The sequence below is a fragment of the Arachis hypogaea genome, chromosome 19 (assembly GCF_003086295.3).
Source record: "Arachis hypogaea cultivar Tifrunner chromosome 19, arahy.Tifrunner.gnm2.J5K5, whole genome shotgun sequence".
In the NCBI taxonomy this organism is placed as follows: domain Eukaryota; kingdom Viridiplantae; phylum Streptophyta; class Magnoliopsida; order Fabales; family Fabaceae; genus Arachis; species Arachis hypogaea.
Window position 1 is genome coordinate 6,171,155 of NC_092054.1, and position 16,545 is coordinate 6,187,699.

At 32.4% G+C, this 16,545-nt stretch overlaps 1 protein-coding gene and 1 long non-coding RNA gene across 4 annotated transcripts; one reads left to right on the plus strand and one right to left on the minus strand.

Moving 5' to 3' along the window:
• Positions 1-1,705: 1,705 nt before the first annotated feature.
• LOC112775805 (uncharacterized) lies at positions 1,706-11,119 on the minus strand. 3 transcript variants are annotated; one of them, XR_011876916.1, is made up of 7 exons: positions 10,436-11,119; positions 10,262-10,363; positions 10,036-10,183; positions 3,863-8,530; positions 3,689-3,790; positions 3,463-3,610; positions 1,706-1,957 (listed from the first exon to the last, which is right to left on the minus strand). It is a non-coding gene; the product is annotated as an uncharacterized lncRNA (long non-coding RNA). The 3 variants fall into 3 exon arrangements; XR_011876917.1 differs by having other exon boundaries at positions 1,706-1,943; positions 3,863-8,544; XR_011876915.1 differs by having other exon boundaries at positions 3,863-8,544; positions 10,436-11,118.
• A 446-nt stretch (positions 11,120-11,565) lies between these two features.
• On the plus strand, positions 11,566-13,318 carry LOC112775804 (receptor-like protein kinase At3g21340). The gene is made up of 4 exons (XM_025819662.3): positions 11,566-12,051; positions 12,296-12,364; positions 12,456-12,645; positions 12,768-13,318. Exons 1-4 carry the CDS (start codon positions 11,937-11,939, stop codon positions 13,183-13,185), a joined length of 792 nt encoding a protein of 263 aa, XP_025675447.1. The 5' UTR covers positions 11,566-11,936; the 3' UTR covers positions 13,186-13,318.
• The last annotated feature ends 3,227 nt before the right edge of the window (positions 13,319-16,545 follow it).

Sequence of the window (16,545 nt, forward strand, 5' to 3'; positions counted from 1 at the left end):
TAACAAAATTAAAGATAATTTAAAAGATTAAATATAAAATTAAAAAGAAAATTAAAATATTTTTTATCAATTAGAATTATGCACGAAGATAAATAGTGTTTTAAATATAAATTTTTATCTCGACTTCAAATTAAATACTATTAAAAATAAATAACTAAACTTAATAACATTTATAAATAGTTAATTTGTAAATAATATTTCTAAATTTTAATTTTGATTTTGTTACACATAATAACAACATAATAAATTTGCTTAATATCTTATTTAATTTAAATTTATAAATTTTATACATTCTAAAAGTTAATTTGATAATTTGGGTAAAAATTTTAAATGCTTTATATCTTACTTCTTTTAGCGAAACTTCAACAACTCATAAAAGTTAACAGAATAGATGATTATAAATCGAAATGATAGACAAGAAGAAAATATAATAATGGCGATGAGACAATGACAAATATATGTTTAGAGAATAATAGTAAGAGAAAGAATAGTGTTTATTATAGTAAGAGGATATAATAAAAATATAAATTAATAATTTTAAAAAATTAATGAAATTAAAGAAAATTTAAAAAATTAAATATAAAATTAAAAAAAAAAATTTTAACAATTGAAATTATGTATGAAGATAAAGAGTCTTTTGAATATAAATTTTTATCTCAACCTCAAATTAAATACTATTAAAAATAAATAATTAAACTTAATAACATTTATAAATAGTTAATTTGTAAATAATATTTTTAAATTTTTATTTTGATTTTGTTACACATAATTTTTAACTAATAATCTTGAAGCGTTTATATAGTTATTTATATGGTCAATAAATCTGATAGTTTTTCAAGACTCGAGAAGTTACTGATAAGGAGATGTATGATGAATTATGAATGATTTTTTTCGGATATACAATTTTTATACTCTCCTATTTTGCTTATTAATTATTCTTATAGTTTGATAACATTCTCATTACTTCTATTTTTCACTATTTATAAAAAAATGAAGGCTTTTTCATATTCAGATCTATATTTTAACCTACTACTTAAAAAAGATAAAGACAAATATGAATATTCATGACATTTAAGTAAAAACTAGCTTTTGTAAATAACTAATATGTATTTTGGTTTATATATACTCTTTTTTAATTAGGATAATGTTATTATCATTATTTTTTAAATTATATTTTTTCTGATAATATATATATCCCTATATTGTGAACTTTTATAATTTAACATTTTAAAGATTTTTTATAATAATTTTAATTTTAATAAAATATGATATAAATAAGGTCATGTCAATATTAAAATAAAAAAATATTTATCTAATAAATTTAAAGAGTGAATAATATATTAAGAGAAAGTCTAGGGGCAACAACTTTTGTGTTTTGTGATCAGCACTTAACCATCAAAAGAAAAGTGAGTGATCTCTCTCCATTAGATGTAATCTCACACTATTAAAAATACTATTGATGGCCAATTAATGGTTACAAAACACAAAAATTACTAGCACTTCTCATATATTAATAAAAAAATAAAATTAATTTCTTAAAAACAATAGAAAAGCGGCTGACGTGCCTGTTGAGCCGCTAATTGTAACACCCTCACTATCAGAAGTCACGCTTCCGGCTGCGCCACTCTGATAGCAAAAAGTATTACGACTACTTTATATATTAAATACTAAAATAGGAGTCTGTGACTCGACACTGTATCGCTAATTTCTTTGAACATCGGAAGTAAATACTTTATCTTAAAAAAAACAAAGTAGCAGGCATATATTCATATACAAGACTCCTAACATAATAACTCAACATATTAGAAAATATAAAACATACAATTCCTATCCCTCTTACAAACTTGTAATAATAAAGACGAGGGAAGAAAATAATCTAAATAATACAACAGCATATAAACCAAATGCAGTATAACTCTTCTTAATGCTTCTTCATCCGGTTCCTGAAAAGGTAAAGCTGTAGGGGGGGTGAGAACCTAACCACACGGTCTCACCACGGAGTTTCAAAGTTGTCATAAGAAGATATTTAGTAAGAAACTGTTTTCAAGCTCAGTGATTATCATTGTCTTATGAATCTTTTAAAACCAATAGGAAATCGTTCAAAACCCTTTTTAAAGAAACAATATTTAATCTTTCAGAAATCCAAAATCTTTCCTTCCTTATAAGAAAATCTCAATCAGAAATCAACCACGCAGTCAAACAACACAATCATTAATTCAGCATCCAAGTTCATTCTCAAAAATAGCACGCCAAGACAAACACAGGCAAGACAGACAAGGAAAGCACAAGTAGGTAGCAGTTACAGCAAATAGTTCAAGTAGCAGTTAAGAACAGTTTAACAATTAGGCAAACCAAAACAAGTTCAAATCCAAGCAAAGCATACAAATGCATATGATGCATGCCTGTCCTATGGCTGATGAGGCTCATCTGTCGGTTATCCAGCCAACCCGACAAGTCTGAATTGTCCTTAGACTGTCCCCCGACGTGCATCCCCAAGAGTCTATGCATAGTTTTTTCTCAAATAATCAATATTGCTCAATGGGGGTAACATTCCCGGGAATTTATATAGTGCCCGGTCACACTTACGTCGTAGGGTCAACAGAGTATCGAGTTTTCAACCTGGTACACGTGGTGGCAAGCCACGGCACTGAATCCAGGGAACCTCGTATCTCAGATATTTCAAATTCATAAGCAACATAAATAATTCATTCATCATTCATCAATATCTAAGCCATTCTCAATGTCATCATCATTTGCCAATCCATATCCCATTTCCAAATTCATTTAAAAATCATATTTCAAATCAATCATCATCATCCCTCTTTCCGTTTCGTTCACTAACAATTCTCAATCCAAAACATAACTTTTTCTTTGATTAAATGAAGTAATCTCAAATCATTTAATGCTTAAAATTAAACCTTTTAAAATAACTACTTCAAATGAAATTTCTAATTTTATAAAATTTCGGCAGCATCTCCTCTAAAACTTGGATTCTGCCACCCTTTTCGGGTCCCATCCAAACATTTCTCAAACCTTTCCAAAACCTCAATCATTTTCCAAGATTCAGCTAGTTCCAATATCAAATTATTTTCAAAGCGAATCAGTGCCCATAATAAATCTCTTTTTAAAATCAAACCAGCTCAAATACTAAATCATTTATAAAGTCATTTATAAAGTCACTAACTCAAAATTAAACCATTTTCAAAGCCAATTCCTTTACATCATCAAAAATAGCTTCAAAACCAAGAAAAGCCATTTTTCATAATAATCAACTAAATAACCTTTCAAACTAATCTCTTTTCAGTAATCACAAACTACTCAAGTAATCAAGCAATCAGTCATTCAGTCCAGCAAACAACCACATTTAGAAGACAATTATAATCACAGGCATATGTTCTCTCACATTAATATCTATTTACCACAACTCTGTAATAGAAATTAGATTTTAAGAAAAACCCCTACCTTGACTCGTCGAAACCATAACTCAAAATGCGTCAACAAAACCGTTTCTCTTAACCCGAAACCATCAGCAACCACAAACTCAGTCCCTGATCACTTTCGCAGCACTCACAGCAACTTAAGAGCGACATGCAACGCTCAAAACACGACCCTACGTTACCAGAACCTCAGAGTTTATAACCAAATATAACAGAATACTAACACGGGTTTTCGAAACATAAATACTTACCGAACTAAGAAAATGAAACAGCGGCGGTCGCTGAACCGGTTTGGCGGCAGCTCCGGCAGCCACCTCGAACGGCGGCGACGACCAGAACTCCGGCAACGGCGACTGAAACAAACATACAGCGATGATTAAGCTCCCGGAAATTCAAAGGAAACGAAAACCAACTTAAAACCTCACCGGCGGCAGATCTCAGTGGCGGCAGAGGTGTTCTCCAGCGGCAGGACTCGGACAGAAGCTCTGACAACGGCGGATCTGGCGGCGACAACTTCTCAACGGCAACACACCCCACGACGGCAACTCCCGCGCAGCGTGTTTCTCTCTCTCTCGCGAACGGCGGCGACGGCGACTCCTCGCGCGGCTCTCTCCCTCGGTCCTGGTCTTCCTTGCGACGGCGATGAATGGCGCGGTGGCAGCGGCGGTCCGCGATGGTGGCAACGAGCCGGAGCACAACGGCGGCGGCTATGGACGACAGCAAGCTCGATGACAACAGCGGCCTCTTCTCCTTCTTAGCTCGGTCCGGCAGCTCGGTGGCGGTGGCTATGGCAAGACGCGTCGGCGGCGGTCGTCCCCCTCCCTTCCTTCTTCTCCGTTCAGCCCTCTTTTCTCTCTGTCTCAGTATGTGTGGGTTTGTGTGTGTTACCGATGTGAAGGAGTTAGGAGGGTAAGGGGGTAATGGCGGCTACTGAAGGAAACATGGGAGGTATGGGTGTCTGTATGTGTGTGGCTGAATGGAGTAATAATAATAATAATAATAATAATAATAATAATAATAATAATAATAATAATAATAATAATAATGGTGCAAGAAGGTTGTTAATGAAGTCTGTTTCCAAAGCTACACATGATTTCTAATAAAAATTATGATATAATGTATAAATTTAAAATCTAATTTAATTCTTTAAAATTATTTTAAAAATATTATTTATTTATCAATTTGCTAATTGGATTTTAATTAAGTATTCTAATTTAAAATTAAAAATAATTAATTTTCTTTATAAAATTAAAGTATTAAATTCTAAAATCTCAATTATTTAGCTAAATCATATAAAATTCTTATTCTTTTACAAATGTTAAGCTCTATAACTTAAATATAGAAAATTATTCAATAATTATAAAATTAAGTAAAATTTCTAATTTAATTGTCAAAACTTCATTTAATTACTTTTAATAAAATAATTTTCTAAAAACAAAAGTCTTTAATGAATAAATAAGTTGAGATTAACTCATAATAATATATATATTTTTTTTTTAAATTATGGGTCTTACATCCTACCTACCTTATAAGAATTTTCGTCCTCGAAAATTGATACAAAACGAAAGAGACTTTATATCACTTTATGTTCAAACACATTTTAAGAAAAACAAAAGATTATAGCATATATATACATACAGTCTCATATACCAAGATTTTCATATGGTATGAGGATATAAGGATATATGTGTGATGCGAAATAGAAGCTACAAAACAAGCTTGGTGCAAAAGATCACAAAGCAAACTGATATTGAAACAACGTGACTAACGTTCCCAATACTGATCTCGCACCGACTTCAAAGATTCAACTATTCAAATTTCAACATAACTTATCTCCACCATTCTCAATCGTACTTCATCAATCAATTCATCCGAGGGTTCTCAACCTCATCAAATACTTTGCAAATCTTAGTAGTCACAAACTTAACATCAATAAAACTCTTCCACATGAAACAAGATTCGATAATCTTTGCTACATCGTATGTTTACAAATTTCACCTTCTGCGTTCACCAAACGTGTCCTAAAGGACTAATGTGTCATTTATTAAGTCTAACGGTCCACAAGACACCAAAACTAATTTCGAGTATACTCAGAAGGATAACAAACCATAGAAAAGAAAGAACAGTGACAAGGAACGTGTTCGCGAGAATTTGAAAGAATTGTGGAAATCACAAGTAGATAAGGATGAACAAGCAATAAAGACTGCTGGAAAGAGAATCAATTGATAACTTTAAGGGTAACTCTTGAATTGAAGGAATTCGATAAGACCAATAAGATGAAAAACATTGCAGTATTTTGAAACGAATTCAAGCGGAGTCAAGTAAATATGAGGTTTACAAAAGGAGAATATTCAAAACTAAAGACAAAGCTCTCAAAACTCGAGTTTGATTTAAAAATATTTTTGAATACATTATTCTTGAAGAATGGAAATCTTAAGGGAAGATCATTTCACGTTTTACCAAAAAAAAAAAAAAAAAAAAATAAGTAACAAACATCTTCCAACAAAATAATAAAAGTATGAATGTAACATTATTTCAATATAAATTCAAGTTGAAACAGATTACATAAAATTGAAAAAAGAGAGACTAATTTGATTAAGAGAAAAATTCTATTTACTTTTTTTTTTTATGTTAAGCATGCATAAAAATTACGATCTTGTTGGAAGGAAACTCGAAATAAAGTTTTGCTTATAAAAGGAAAAGAAGATGCATTACAATGAAACAGATTTAAATCACATACAAAAATTTTCAAAGTAAGGGAGTGTAAGCTAAGTTAAAAGTGATTTTATTAAAACTTCAACAGATGGCCGTGTCGCTCCAAAACAAATTTAAGTTACAGCAAAAAGAGGCACTGCCCAAATAAAGGAATGCAGAGTCAAAAACAACCTTACATAAAAATAAATCAAATCTTATTTTAAAAGGCTTAAAACAATCCAAGAATATGCTAGAAATCACACCTTATAAGGATATTCAATAATATTGAAATGCATTAAGTACGTTCAAAGAGATACAAATCGCAGGAAGATAAGAATAAGTGACAAGAATAAGATTCACATGAATTCGGAAAGTGTAGGATTACAACTAAGCAACAATGTATAGACATGAGAAAACGTTTCAGAAAGAGTCATTTTGCATCTTAACAGGAAATATTGAATCTAGGAACTCCAAAGAAAACAAGAAAATGGTAATGGTAAATTGGATCAAAACAAATTGAAACCAAATTAGAGAAGCGCAAAGTTTACAAAAATATGAAGGAATGGTTCTAGTCACCAACAAACTAGGATGGTTAAAAGTCGTGAAGTATGTCAGAAGAAAGAATTGAAATACAAATAGGAAAGAATTTTATTTCAAAGAACTTCAATAGAAATCCTAAAAGAGAACAGGGTTATTATTTACGAAATTTAAGAGAATTAGTGAAAACATGAATATTGTGTCAAATTAAAACAATTTCAAGTCGAACTTGAGCATAATGTATGATTTGTGTAATGAAAATATATAAATACAATATTTTTCAAAAAAAACTAAACAAAGGTAAATATTATGTTATACTAGATCAAATTCAAATTAAAATGATTTGTGTGAAGTTTATTAAATGAAAATTAACTGAAATGAAAATAGAAATCTTGCTTTAGAAAGTTTAAAGAGTTCGTAGATACATAATTAACTAAGTATATATTTATGTACATAAAAACTCGAATAATGTTGCAAAAGGATCAAATTATGTTCAAATGAGAAAATCTAAAGTAAAGTATTCTTGTAAGGATAAATAAAGACTAAGTAGTACTTTTAAATAAAAGCATGTTTTAATTATATAAAGAAATTTTTCATTTTTTGTAAGGAAGTATTTTATAAAATCAAAGGTTGTCGTATTCAGAATTCAAATAATGGTTACAACCAGAGTCAAACAGAAAAAGAACCAAAATAAAACTATTTTCAAAAGAAATTCCAAGATAAGAGTTGTAGAAGAAAACTACTAGAATTGATACATTTTATCAAAACAAGGTCAGTTTTTATCATTTTTACGAAGAAACACAAAACCAGAGATTGTAATCCGAGCAAAACACACAATAGTTACAGAACACGAAGCAAGAGAACTAAATCGCATAATCAATTTACTACGAATCGCGACTCTTAAGATTTCAAATAACTTAGGAATCAAGGATTATGGATTGCACCAAAAATAATTCGAAATCAAATCAACAAATACCAAATTTATGAACAGTGTTAAGGTTGAATGTTCCTTAAAGATTCAAGCAATAATTAGGAACATAATCAAACAAGGATATATATGAATGTCAAGATATGGTAGAAGAATATCCAAAACACATTCCAAGAAGAAATCCAGAACTAGAGATTATAATACTATTGATAAAGAAAAGATAACGTCAAGCACGAATAAAGATTATACGTCGAATCGGAACTAATCTCTGGAATTTAGTCTAACGTTCCCAAAACCCACGACTCGCGTTATCTATGACTCGCATATCGTCTATGATAACCCATTAATACTTGCATATACATAATTCACTAGTGTTAAGCTGGCCAAACTTAATACCAGGAATTATGCAATGCAAGACTAATGGCATTAACCAATAGATAGTCATGTGCATAAAGTTCTAATTCTCGTTATTCGAACAAGACCTACTACATGACAGACTCTCAGAATATGCAATTGAAGCATAACCGGTCCATTCCTCAGGCTCTACAGGAAAGACCGCTCTGATACCATAATGTAACACCCTCACTATCAGAAGTCACGCTTCCGGCTGCGCCACTCTGATAGCAAAAAGTATTACGACTACTTTATATATTAAATACTAAAATAGGAGTCTGTGACTCGACACTGTATCGCTAATTTCTTTGAACATCGGAAGTAAATACTTTATCTTAAAAAAAACAAAGTAGCAGGCATATATTCATATACAAGACTCCTAACATAATAACTCAACATATTAGAAAATATAAAACATACAATTCCTATCCCTCTTACAAACTTGTAATAATAAAGACGAGGGAAGAAAATAATCTAAATAATACAACAGCATATAAACCAAATGCAGTATAACTCTTCTTAATGCTTCTTCATCCGGTTCCTGAAAAGGTAAAGCTGTAGGGGGGGTGAGAACCTAACCACACGGTCTCACCACGGAGTTTCAAAGTTGTCATAAGAAGATATTTAGTAAGAAACTGTTTTCAAGCTCAGTGATTATCATTGTCTTATGAATCTTTTAAAACCAATAGGAAATCGTTCAAAACCCTTTTTAAAGAAACAATATTTAATCTTTCAGAAATCCAAAATCTTTCCTTCCTTATAAGAAAATCTCAATCAGAAATCAACCACGCAGTCAAACAACACAATCATTAATTCAGCATCCAAGTTCATTCTCAAAAATAGCACGCCAAGACAAACACAGGCAAGACAGACAAGGAAAGCACAAGTAGGTAGCAGTTAAGTAGCAGTTAAGAACAGTTTAACAATTAGGCAAACCAAAACAAGTTCAAATCCAAGCAAAGCATACAAATGCATATGATGCATGCCTGTCCTATGGCTGATGAGGCTCATCTGTCGGTTATCCAGCCAACCCGACAAGTCTGAATTGTCCTTAGACTGTCCCCCGACGTGCATCCCCAAGAGTCTATGCATAGTTTTTTCTCAAATAATCAATATTGCTCAATGGGGGTAACATTCCCGGGAATTTATATAGTGCCCGGTCACACTTACGTCGTAGGGTCAACAGAGTATCGAGTTTTCAACCTGGTACACGTGGTGGCAAGCCACGGCACTGAATCCAGGGAACCTCGTATCTCAGATATTTCAAATTCATAAGCAACATAAATAATTCATTCATCATTCATCAATATCTAAGCCATTCTCAATGTCATCATCATTTGCCAATCCATATCCCATTTCCAAATTCATTTAAAAATCATATTTCAAATCAATCATCATCATCCCTCTTTCCGTTTCGTTCACTAACAATTCTCAATCCAAAACATAACTTTTTCTTTGATTAAATGAAGTAATCTCAAATCATTTAATGCTTAAAATTAAACCTTTTAAAATAACTACTTCAAATGAAATTTCTAATTTTATAAAATTTCGGCAGCATCTCCTCTAAAACTTGGATTCTGCCACCCTTTTCGGGTCCCATCCAAACATTTCTCAAACCTTTCCAAAACCTCAATCATTTTCCAAGATTCAGCTAGTTCCAATATCAAATTATTTTCAAAGCGAATCAGTGCCCATAATAAATCTCTTTTTAAAATCAAACCAGCTCAAATACTAAATCATTTATAAAGTCATTTATAAAGTCACTAACTCAAAATTAAACCATTTTCAAAGCCAATTCCTTTACATCATCAAAAATAGCTTCAAAACCAAGAAAAGCCATTTTTCATAATAATCAACTAAATAACCTTTCAAATTAATCTCTTTTCAATAATCACAAACTACTCAAGTAATCAAGCAATCAGTCATTCAGTCCAGCAAACAACCACATTTAGAAGACAATTATAATCACAGGCATATGTTCTCTCACATTAATATCTATTTACCACAACTCTGTAATAGAAATTAGATTTTAAGAAAAACCCCTACCTTGACTCGTCGAAACCATAACTCAAAATGCGTCAACAAAACCGTTTCTCTTAACCCGAAACCATCAGCAACCACAAACTCAGTCCCTGATCACTTTCGCAGCACTCACAGCAACTTAAGAGCGACATGCAACGCTCAAAACACGACCCTACGTTACCAGAACCTCAGAGTTTATAACCAAATATAACAGAATACTAACACGGGTTTTCGAAACATAAATACTTACCGAACTAAGAAAATGAAACAGCGGCGGTCGCTGAACCGGTTTGGCGGCAGCTCCGGCAGCCACCTCGAACGGCGGCGACGACCAGAACTCCGGCAACGGCGACTGAAACAAACATACAGCGATGATTAAGCTCCCGGAAATTCAAAGGAAACGAAAACCAACTTAAAACCTCACCGGCGGCAGATCTCAGTGGCGGCAGAGGTGTTCTCCAGCGGCAGGACTCGGACAGAAGCTCTGACAACGGCGGATCTGGCGGCGACAACTTCTCAACGGCAACACACCCCACGACGGCAACTCCCGCGCAGCGTGTTTCTCTCTCTCTCGCGAACGGCGGCGACGGCGACTCCTCGCGCGGCTCTCTCCCTCGGTCCTGGTCTTCCTTGCGACGGCGATGAATGGCGCGGTGGCAGCGGCGGTCCGCGATGGTGGCAACGAGCCGGAGCACAACGGCGGCGGCTATGGACGACAGCAAGCTCGATGACAACAGCGGCCTCTTCTCCTTCTTAGCTCGGTCCGGCAGCTCGGTGGCGGTGGCTATGGCAAGACGCGTCGGCGGCGGTCGTCCCCCTCCCTTCCTTCTTCTCCGTTCAGCCCTCTTTTCTCTCTGTCTCAGTATGTGTGGGTTTGTGTGTGTTACCGATGTGAAGGAGTTAGGAGGGTAAGGGGGTAATGGCGGCTACTGAAGGAAACATGGGAGGTATGGGTGTCTGTATGTGTGTGGCTGAATGGAGTAATAATAATAATAATAATAATAATAATAATAATAATAATAATAATAATGGTGCAAGAAGGTTGTTAATGAAGTCTGTTTCCAAAGCTACACATGATTTCTAATAAAAATTATGATATAATGTATAAATTTAAAATTTAATTTAATTCTTTAAAATTATTTTAAAAATATTATTTATTTATCAATTTGCTAATTGGATTTTAATTAAGTATTCTAATTTAAAATTAAAAATAATTAATTTTCTTTATAAAATTAAAGTATTAAATTCTAAAATCTCAATTATTTAGCTAAATCATATAAAATTCTTATTCTTTTACAAATGTTAAGCTCTATAACTTAAATATAGAAAATTATTCAATAATTATAAAATTAAGTAAAATTTCTAATTTAATTGTCAAAATTTCATTTAATTACTTTTAATAAAATAATTTTCTAAAAACAAAAGTCTTTAATGAATAAATAAGTTGAGATTAACTCATAATAATATATATTTTTTTTTTTAAATTATGGGTCTTACACTAATAATGAATATAAAGAATATTATTATGAAACAGATTACATAAGTTTGGTTGATTGCACGAGTTTTGATTCTGCTTAAAATTTTCGTGAAAATCAGATGCTGCTAAGAACATTATGCTTGGGTGGCGTCATAATCCAATTAAGGAGTCAGAATTGGAAAATAAGCAACGAGAGTATTCATTTAATGAGGTGGTTAATATGACCAACAATTTTGATAGGATTCTTGGCAGAGGTGGATTCGGAACAGTTTACCATGGCTTTATTGAGGACATTGAAGTGGCTGTTAAGATGCTTTCATTATCATCAGTGCAAGGATATCAACAATTTATTGCAGAGGCAAGTGCTCAAAATATATCTCAATCAAAATTTGTTGCTATGTTTGACCAAAACAAAAAAGTGGTTTTGGAATGACAGGTTAAACTTCTAATGAGGGTGCATCACCGAAATCTGACTTCTCTTATTGGTTATTGCAACGAAGAAACTAACATAGGACTCATTTATGAATACATGAAAAATGGAGATTTAGATGAACATCTTTCAGGTACAATCATAATTATTTTTATTTTAATTGAATTAATCTTCTCAAAGTCCCTGTAATTTTACTAAACCTATAATCTAAAATTTTAATTGATCTTATATTTTTAAAAAGTTTTTAATTAAAAATATTCAATTACTTTAAAAAACAATATAACTAAGTGTAAGAATATTATATTTCTTTCTATTCATGTTATTCAGTAGGGGAATATTGTGAAATCTCTTTCTTTTTTTTTCTTTCCTTCTAACAGGAAAAAACAATAGGGGGAAGTCTTTGAACTGGGAAGATAGACTTCCAATAGCAGTAGATGCAGCCCAAGGTAAGCAAGAATAAAAAAACCAAACACATGCAAAATTCTTTATCAAATTTTAGTTCTTAATTATTCATGCATGATTGAAATTTAAATTCAGGATTGGAATATCTGCATAATGGTTGTAAGCCACCTATAATTCACAGAGATGTGAAATGTCCAAATATTCTATTAAATGAAAACTTCCATGCCAAACTCGCTGATTTTGGATTATCCAAATGCTTTGCGGCTGAGGGCGATACACATGTGTCAACCATTGTGGCCGGAACTCCAGGCTACCTAGATCCTGAGTATGTGTTTAATTTCAATGATATGATTAATTATCCATCATTTTGATTATTGATGAAAGACATTTTGATAAGAGATAACGAAAAATTAACTAATGAAATTATTATTTGATTCGTTGTGTTAGGTACACAACATCAAACAGATTGACAGAAAAAAGTGATGTGTATAGTTTTGGAGTAGTTCTTTTAAGGATAATTACAGGTCAATCGGTGATAATAATAAAGAAAGACACGACTCATCATATAATTGAACGGGTTAATTCTATGATTGCTGAAGGGGACATAACAAAAGTTGTTGACTCAAGGTTACAAGGAGATTTTGACAATAACTCTGCATGGAAAGCGGTTGAAATAGCAATGGCCTCTGTATCTTCCACTTCAGTGAAAAGGCCATACATGAGAGATGTAGTGACACAGTTGAAGGACTGTTTGGCTGCAGAGTTAGCCCGAAAACATAATATTTGTAACCTTCAAAATGAAGATTCAGTTGAAGAGTTCAGTGTGAATTTAATTAGTACTGATATGACTCCATCAGCTAGATAGGTTATGATAATTAATACTTGTACTAGAAATAAAATAGCTTGAAAATTGTGGTGCATTTTAAGTTTATTTTGTTGTAATAATGTATTTTAGCTTCTTAAACTATTTTGTCTTTTGTTGTGTATGCATTTTAATTGAGTATATGTGATGGAGTCCTTAGAAATTTTATTATAACAAGAGCTGTTATATTCAGTTATTATCTCATAAGTCTTGTATCTTATATCTCTCAAGGTAGATTATTGTAACAATTTATCTAATAATTGAGTTGACAGAAGAAAAATTATACCAGAACCTAGTACTGCATGAGTAAATATGAGAATTTTTTATTTTTCCCTCTGATTGTAAGGCAGGCATGAACATATATTCTCTAACTATTTTCTATAACCTTTCTATAAAAGTTTTGTTCAACCCGGAACTCAATGTAGCTCAAATTTTTATATCTTTTACGTTATGTTTTATCCCTCAAAGCTAAAACCAAAACATAATTTGTAGTCTGTGAAAGTCTAATTAATTTTTTTTTTCAAAGATGTGAAAAAAAATCTACGACTAACTCCATCACATGTCAACGTAACCTCACTTCATGTTGCTTTATTTTGTCGTTTTTCCATATGTAGTGCAAATTTTTATTTTCTGTTTTCCTATCCTTCCATTTTATGCATTTATATATGAGATGATAATAAAGAAATGATGAATAAATGAGACGGATGTGAATGCTTGAAGTGTAGGGGACGTGGTTTGTGCCTTTGTGGTTTGTGGTTAGTGCAGTTATTATAAAAGGAGAGAAGGTCCGGGGAATGAAAGAGATAAGAATGACTAATTTAAAATTTTAAATTGACTTTTTAATTAGGTCCAAAAAAATAAATTGACTTTCTAATTCTGTAATAAAATGCGCAAATGTATAAGAATAAAATGGTCATCAAAATAACAGTTAATTAGGGAATTCTTCTCGTTAAAAATTAGTATATTAATAGGTGCTAATGTATCTATTAATCTAATTTTTTATATATAAATATGTTAATAATACTAAAACTAAAACTAAAATCAGTCAAAATACTAAGTAACAAAATATTTTATTCTACAAATTATATATAATAAAAAACATTTTAAATAAAATAATTTGGACACCAAATTATTCTTGGTTGCCTTTATATAATAGATAGATAACAAAATCCTAGAGTCATATTAGTATAAGTTGATGATTTAATCGAGATTATTTTTATAATAAATTAAATTTAAAAATAAAAAATAAAAAGCGAAAATATGTGAGTAATTTTAATATTCTGAAGTTAAACATAATCCAAATTAAAATTACAAGCAAGACGCTACACATATGTATATTGTTGACTTACTATTAGAATTTTGGATACTAAATTTTTTATCAAATTACAAATTAAACAAACATAATAAAAATAAAAGTAATATAATCTATTATATCTAATGCATCAAAAACCCTCCACCATCTGTATTAAAAAGTGCTCTGTTTCTAGGATTGCCATCTTGCTCTATTTTGTTAGGATTAGAAAAAATCCTAATTGTGAGTTTTTTTTTGAGTAATTTTGGTTCAACAATGACAGCATCTGTTATTTTTTTAGAGATGTGGCATCCATGCAATTGAAGAAGAAGAGAATGAGATATTGAGGTTTGAAGATGAAGATGTTCAGGAGAGTATTGAGAAGTGCAATAAGAATTTGATTGGGAGGTTGTTGGCGGATTGAAAATTTAATGCTAGAATGTTGGAGGCAGCACTCTATGCAATATGGAGGCAACGGAGGCAACCAGAAGGTTTTCGGGTGATGATCATGGGGGGAACTTATTCCAATTCTTTTTCAACAACGAAATGGATATGCTTAGGATAGAAAAAGGAGGATCATGGTTGTTTAAGAACTATATTCTGCATCTCAGACGTTGGAGAAAGGATAGTTTGATTGATAAAAAAGAATTCTCTTGCGTTTCGATATGAATCCAGCTATCGGGTTTATCGAAAAAATATAAAAGTAAAGGACTCGGTAGAAAGATTGGAAGATTGTTAGGGCAAGTTCTGGATACGAATTTGTTTGTGATGAGGGAAAGGGAGATCGTATTATTAAGGTGCTGGTGCAGCTTGACATTAGCAAATATTTGCGTAGAATTATGAAGATTTCAGGCAATAATAACCAGATTCTGGAGGTGCCACTCAAATATGAGAAAATTGGCAATTTTTTCCACTGTTGTAGAGGAATTGGACATGAAATTAGTTCTTGCAATGGTTATTTGGAGAATTCGGTGGCAGGAAAAATAGAAGAGGAAGGATAGGGGACGTGGCTTAGAGCGGATCAATTTGGTCGAAGAGTTGAAGAAGACAAAGAGAATAACAAACCAAATCATACTTCTAGCACCGACACATAAGATCCTAGATACAAAAAACCAACTCCGGTATGCCTCATACGAGATTTTGTCAATCTCTTAGTGAATGATAGGAGCTCGTAAGCCAAGACAGAAGAAGAGGAAGTCCAAAGTGTGAATAAGACGCTGCTGCTAAGCAATTCGGGAAAAGCAAAATCTGAAGGTAGAGAAGTTTTGGAGGAAATAAGGACATGAAAAAGGAAAGGAACATATCAGCCTTATCATAATAAATCATTTGGTGCCTTTTCAATTGGGGTGTGTGAGGGGACAAAAGGAAGTTTTGGAGAAGAAGAAGCTGAATTTGAAGAAATTAGCCAGAAGAGAACAGAATCACAAACCTGTGACGGGTGCTAAAAGAATTACTATAGAGGTGGAAGAAAATTTAGCAACCAAAAAATAGTGTTTGGAGAACGGTGAGACTGCTACAACAAGGGAGGGTGCCACCCAAAATTGGGCACCTAAGGAGATATGAAGATGCTATCGTAGAACTGTCTGGGTTTGGGAAAATTCCTGACAGTTTACAACATACAAGGGATTAATAAATCCCATTCCTCCGAGGTGTTATTCATGTACGAAAGTAAAAACAATACCTTGAATATGGAAGGAGTTCCAAGGAGAACAGGATTTAAATTAGTCTACATAGTAGATCCTATTGGTCAATCTGAAAGTTTAGTATTGGCATGGAAGGAGGGAATAAGTATTCAGGTTTTAAATCGAGAGAATTTTCTTATTTACCTTGAACTAGAGATTCAGCAAAATAACTTGAAGTGGGGGGTTTTGGCGGTCTATTTGTATATAGATGAAGCTATTAGGGAGGAACAATACTCAAAGTTATTACAACTGATTGAGAATGGTGGAGACCAAATTATGGTTATGGGAGACTTTAACGCTATCAAAGCTCATCATGAGAAAGAAGGGGGCAAACCTAAATCAGCATCATCTATAAGAAGTTTTAATGATTTTATTAATATAGGAGGGCTA

Coding starts and splice junctions, on each gene's coding strand:
- LOC112775804 (XM_025819662.3), top strand. CDS start 11,937: ATGAGGGTGCATCACCGAAATCTGACTTCTCTTATTGGTTATTGCAAC. Junction 12,052..12,295: donor TTTAGATGAACATCTTTCAG/GTACAATCATAA, acceptor TCCTTCTAACAG/GAAAAAACAATAGGGGGAAG. Junction 12,646..12,767: donor CCAGGCTACCTAGATCCTGA/GTATGTGTTTAA, acceptor TCGTTGTGTTAG/GTACACAACATCAAACAGAT.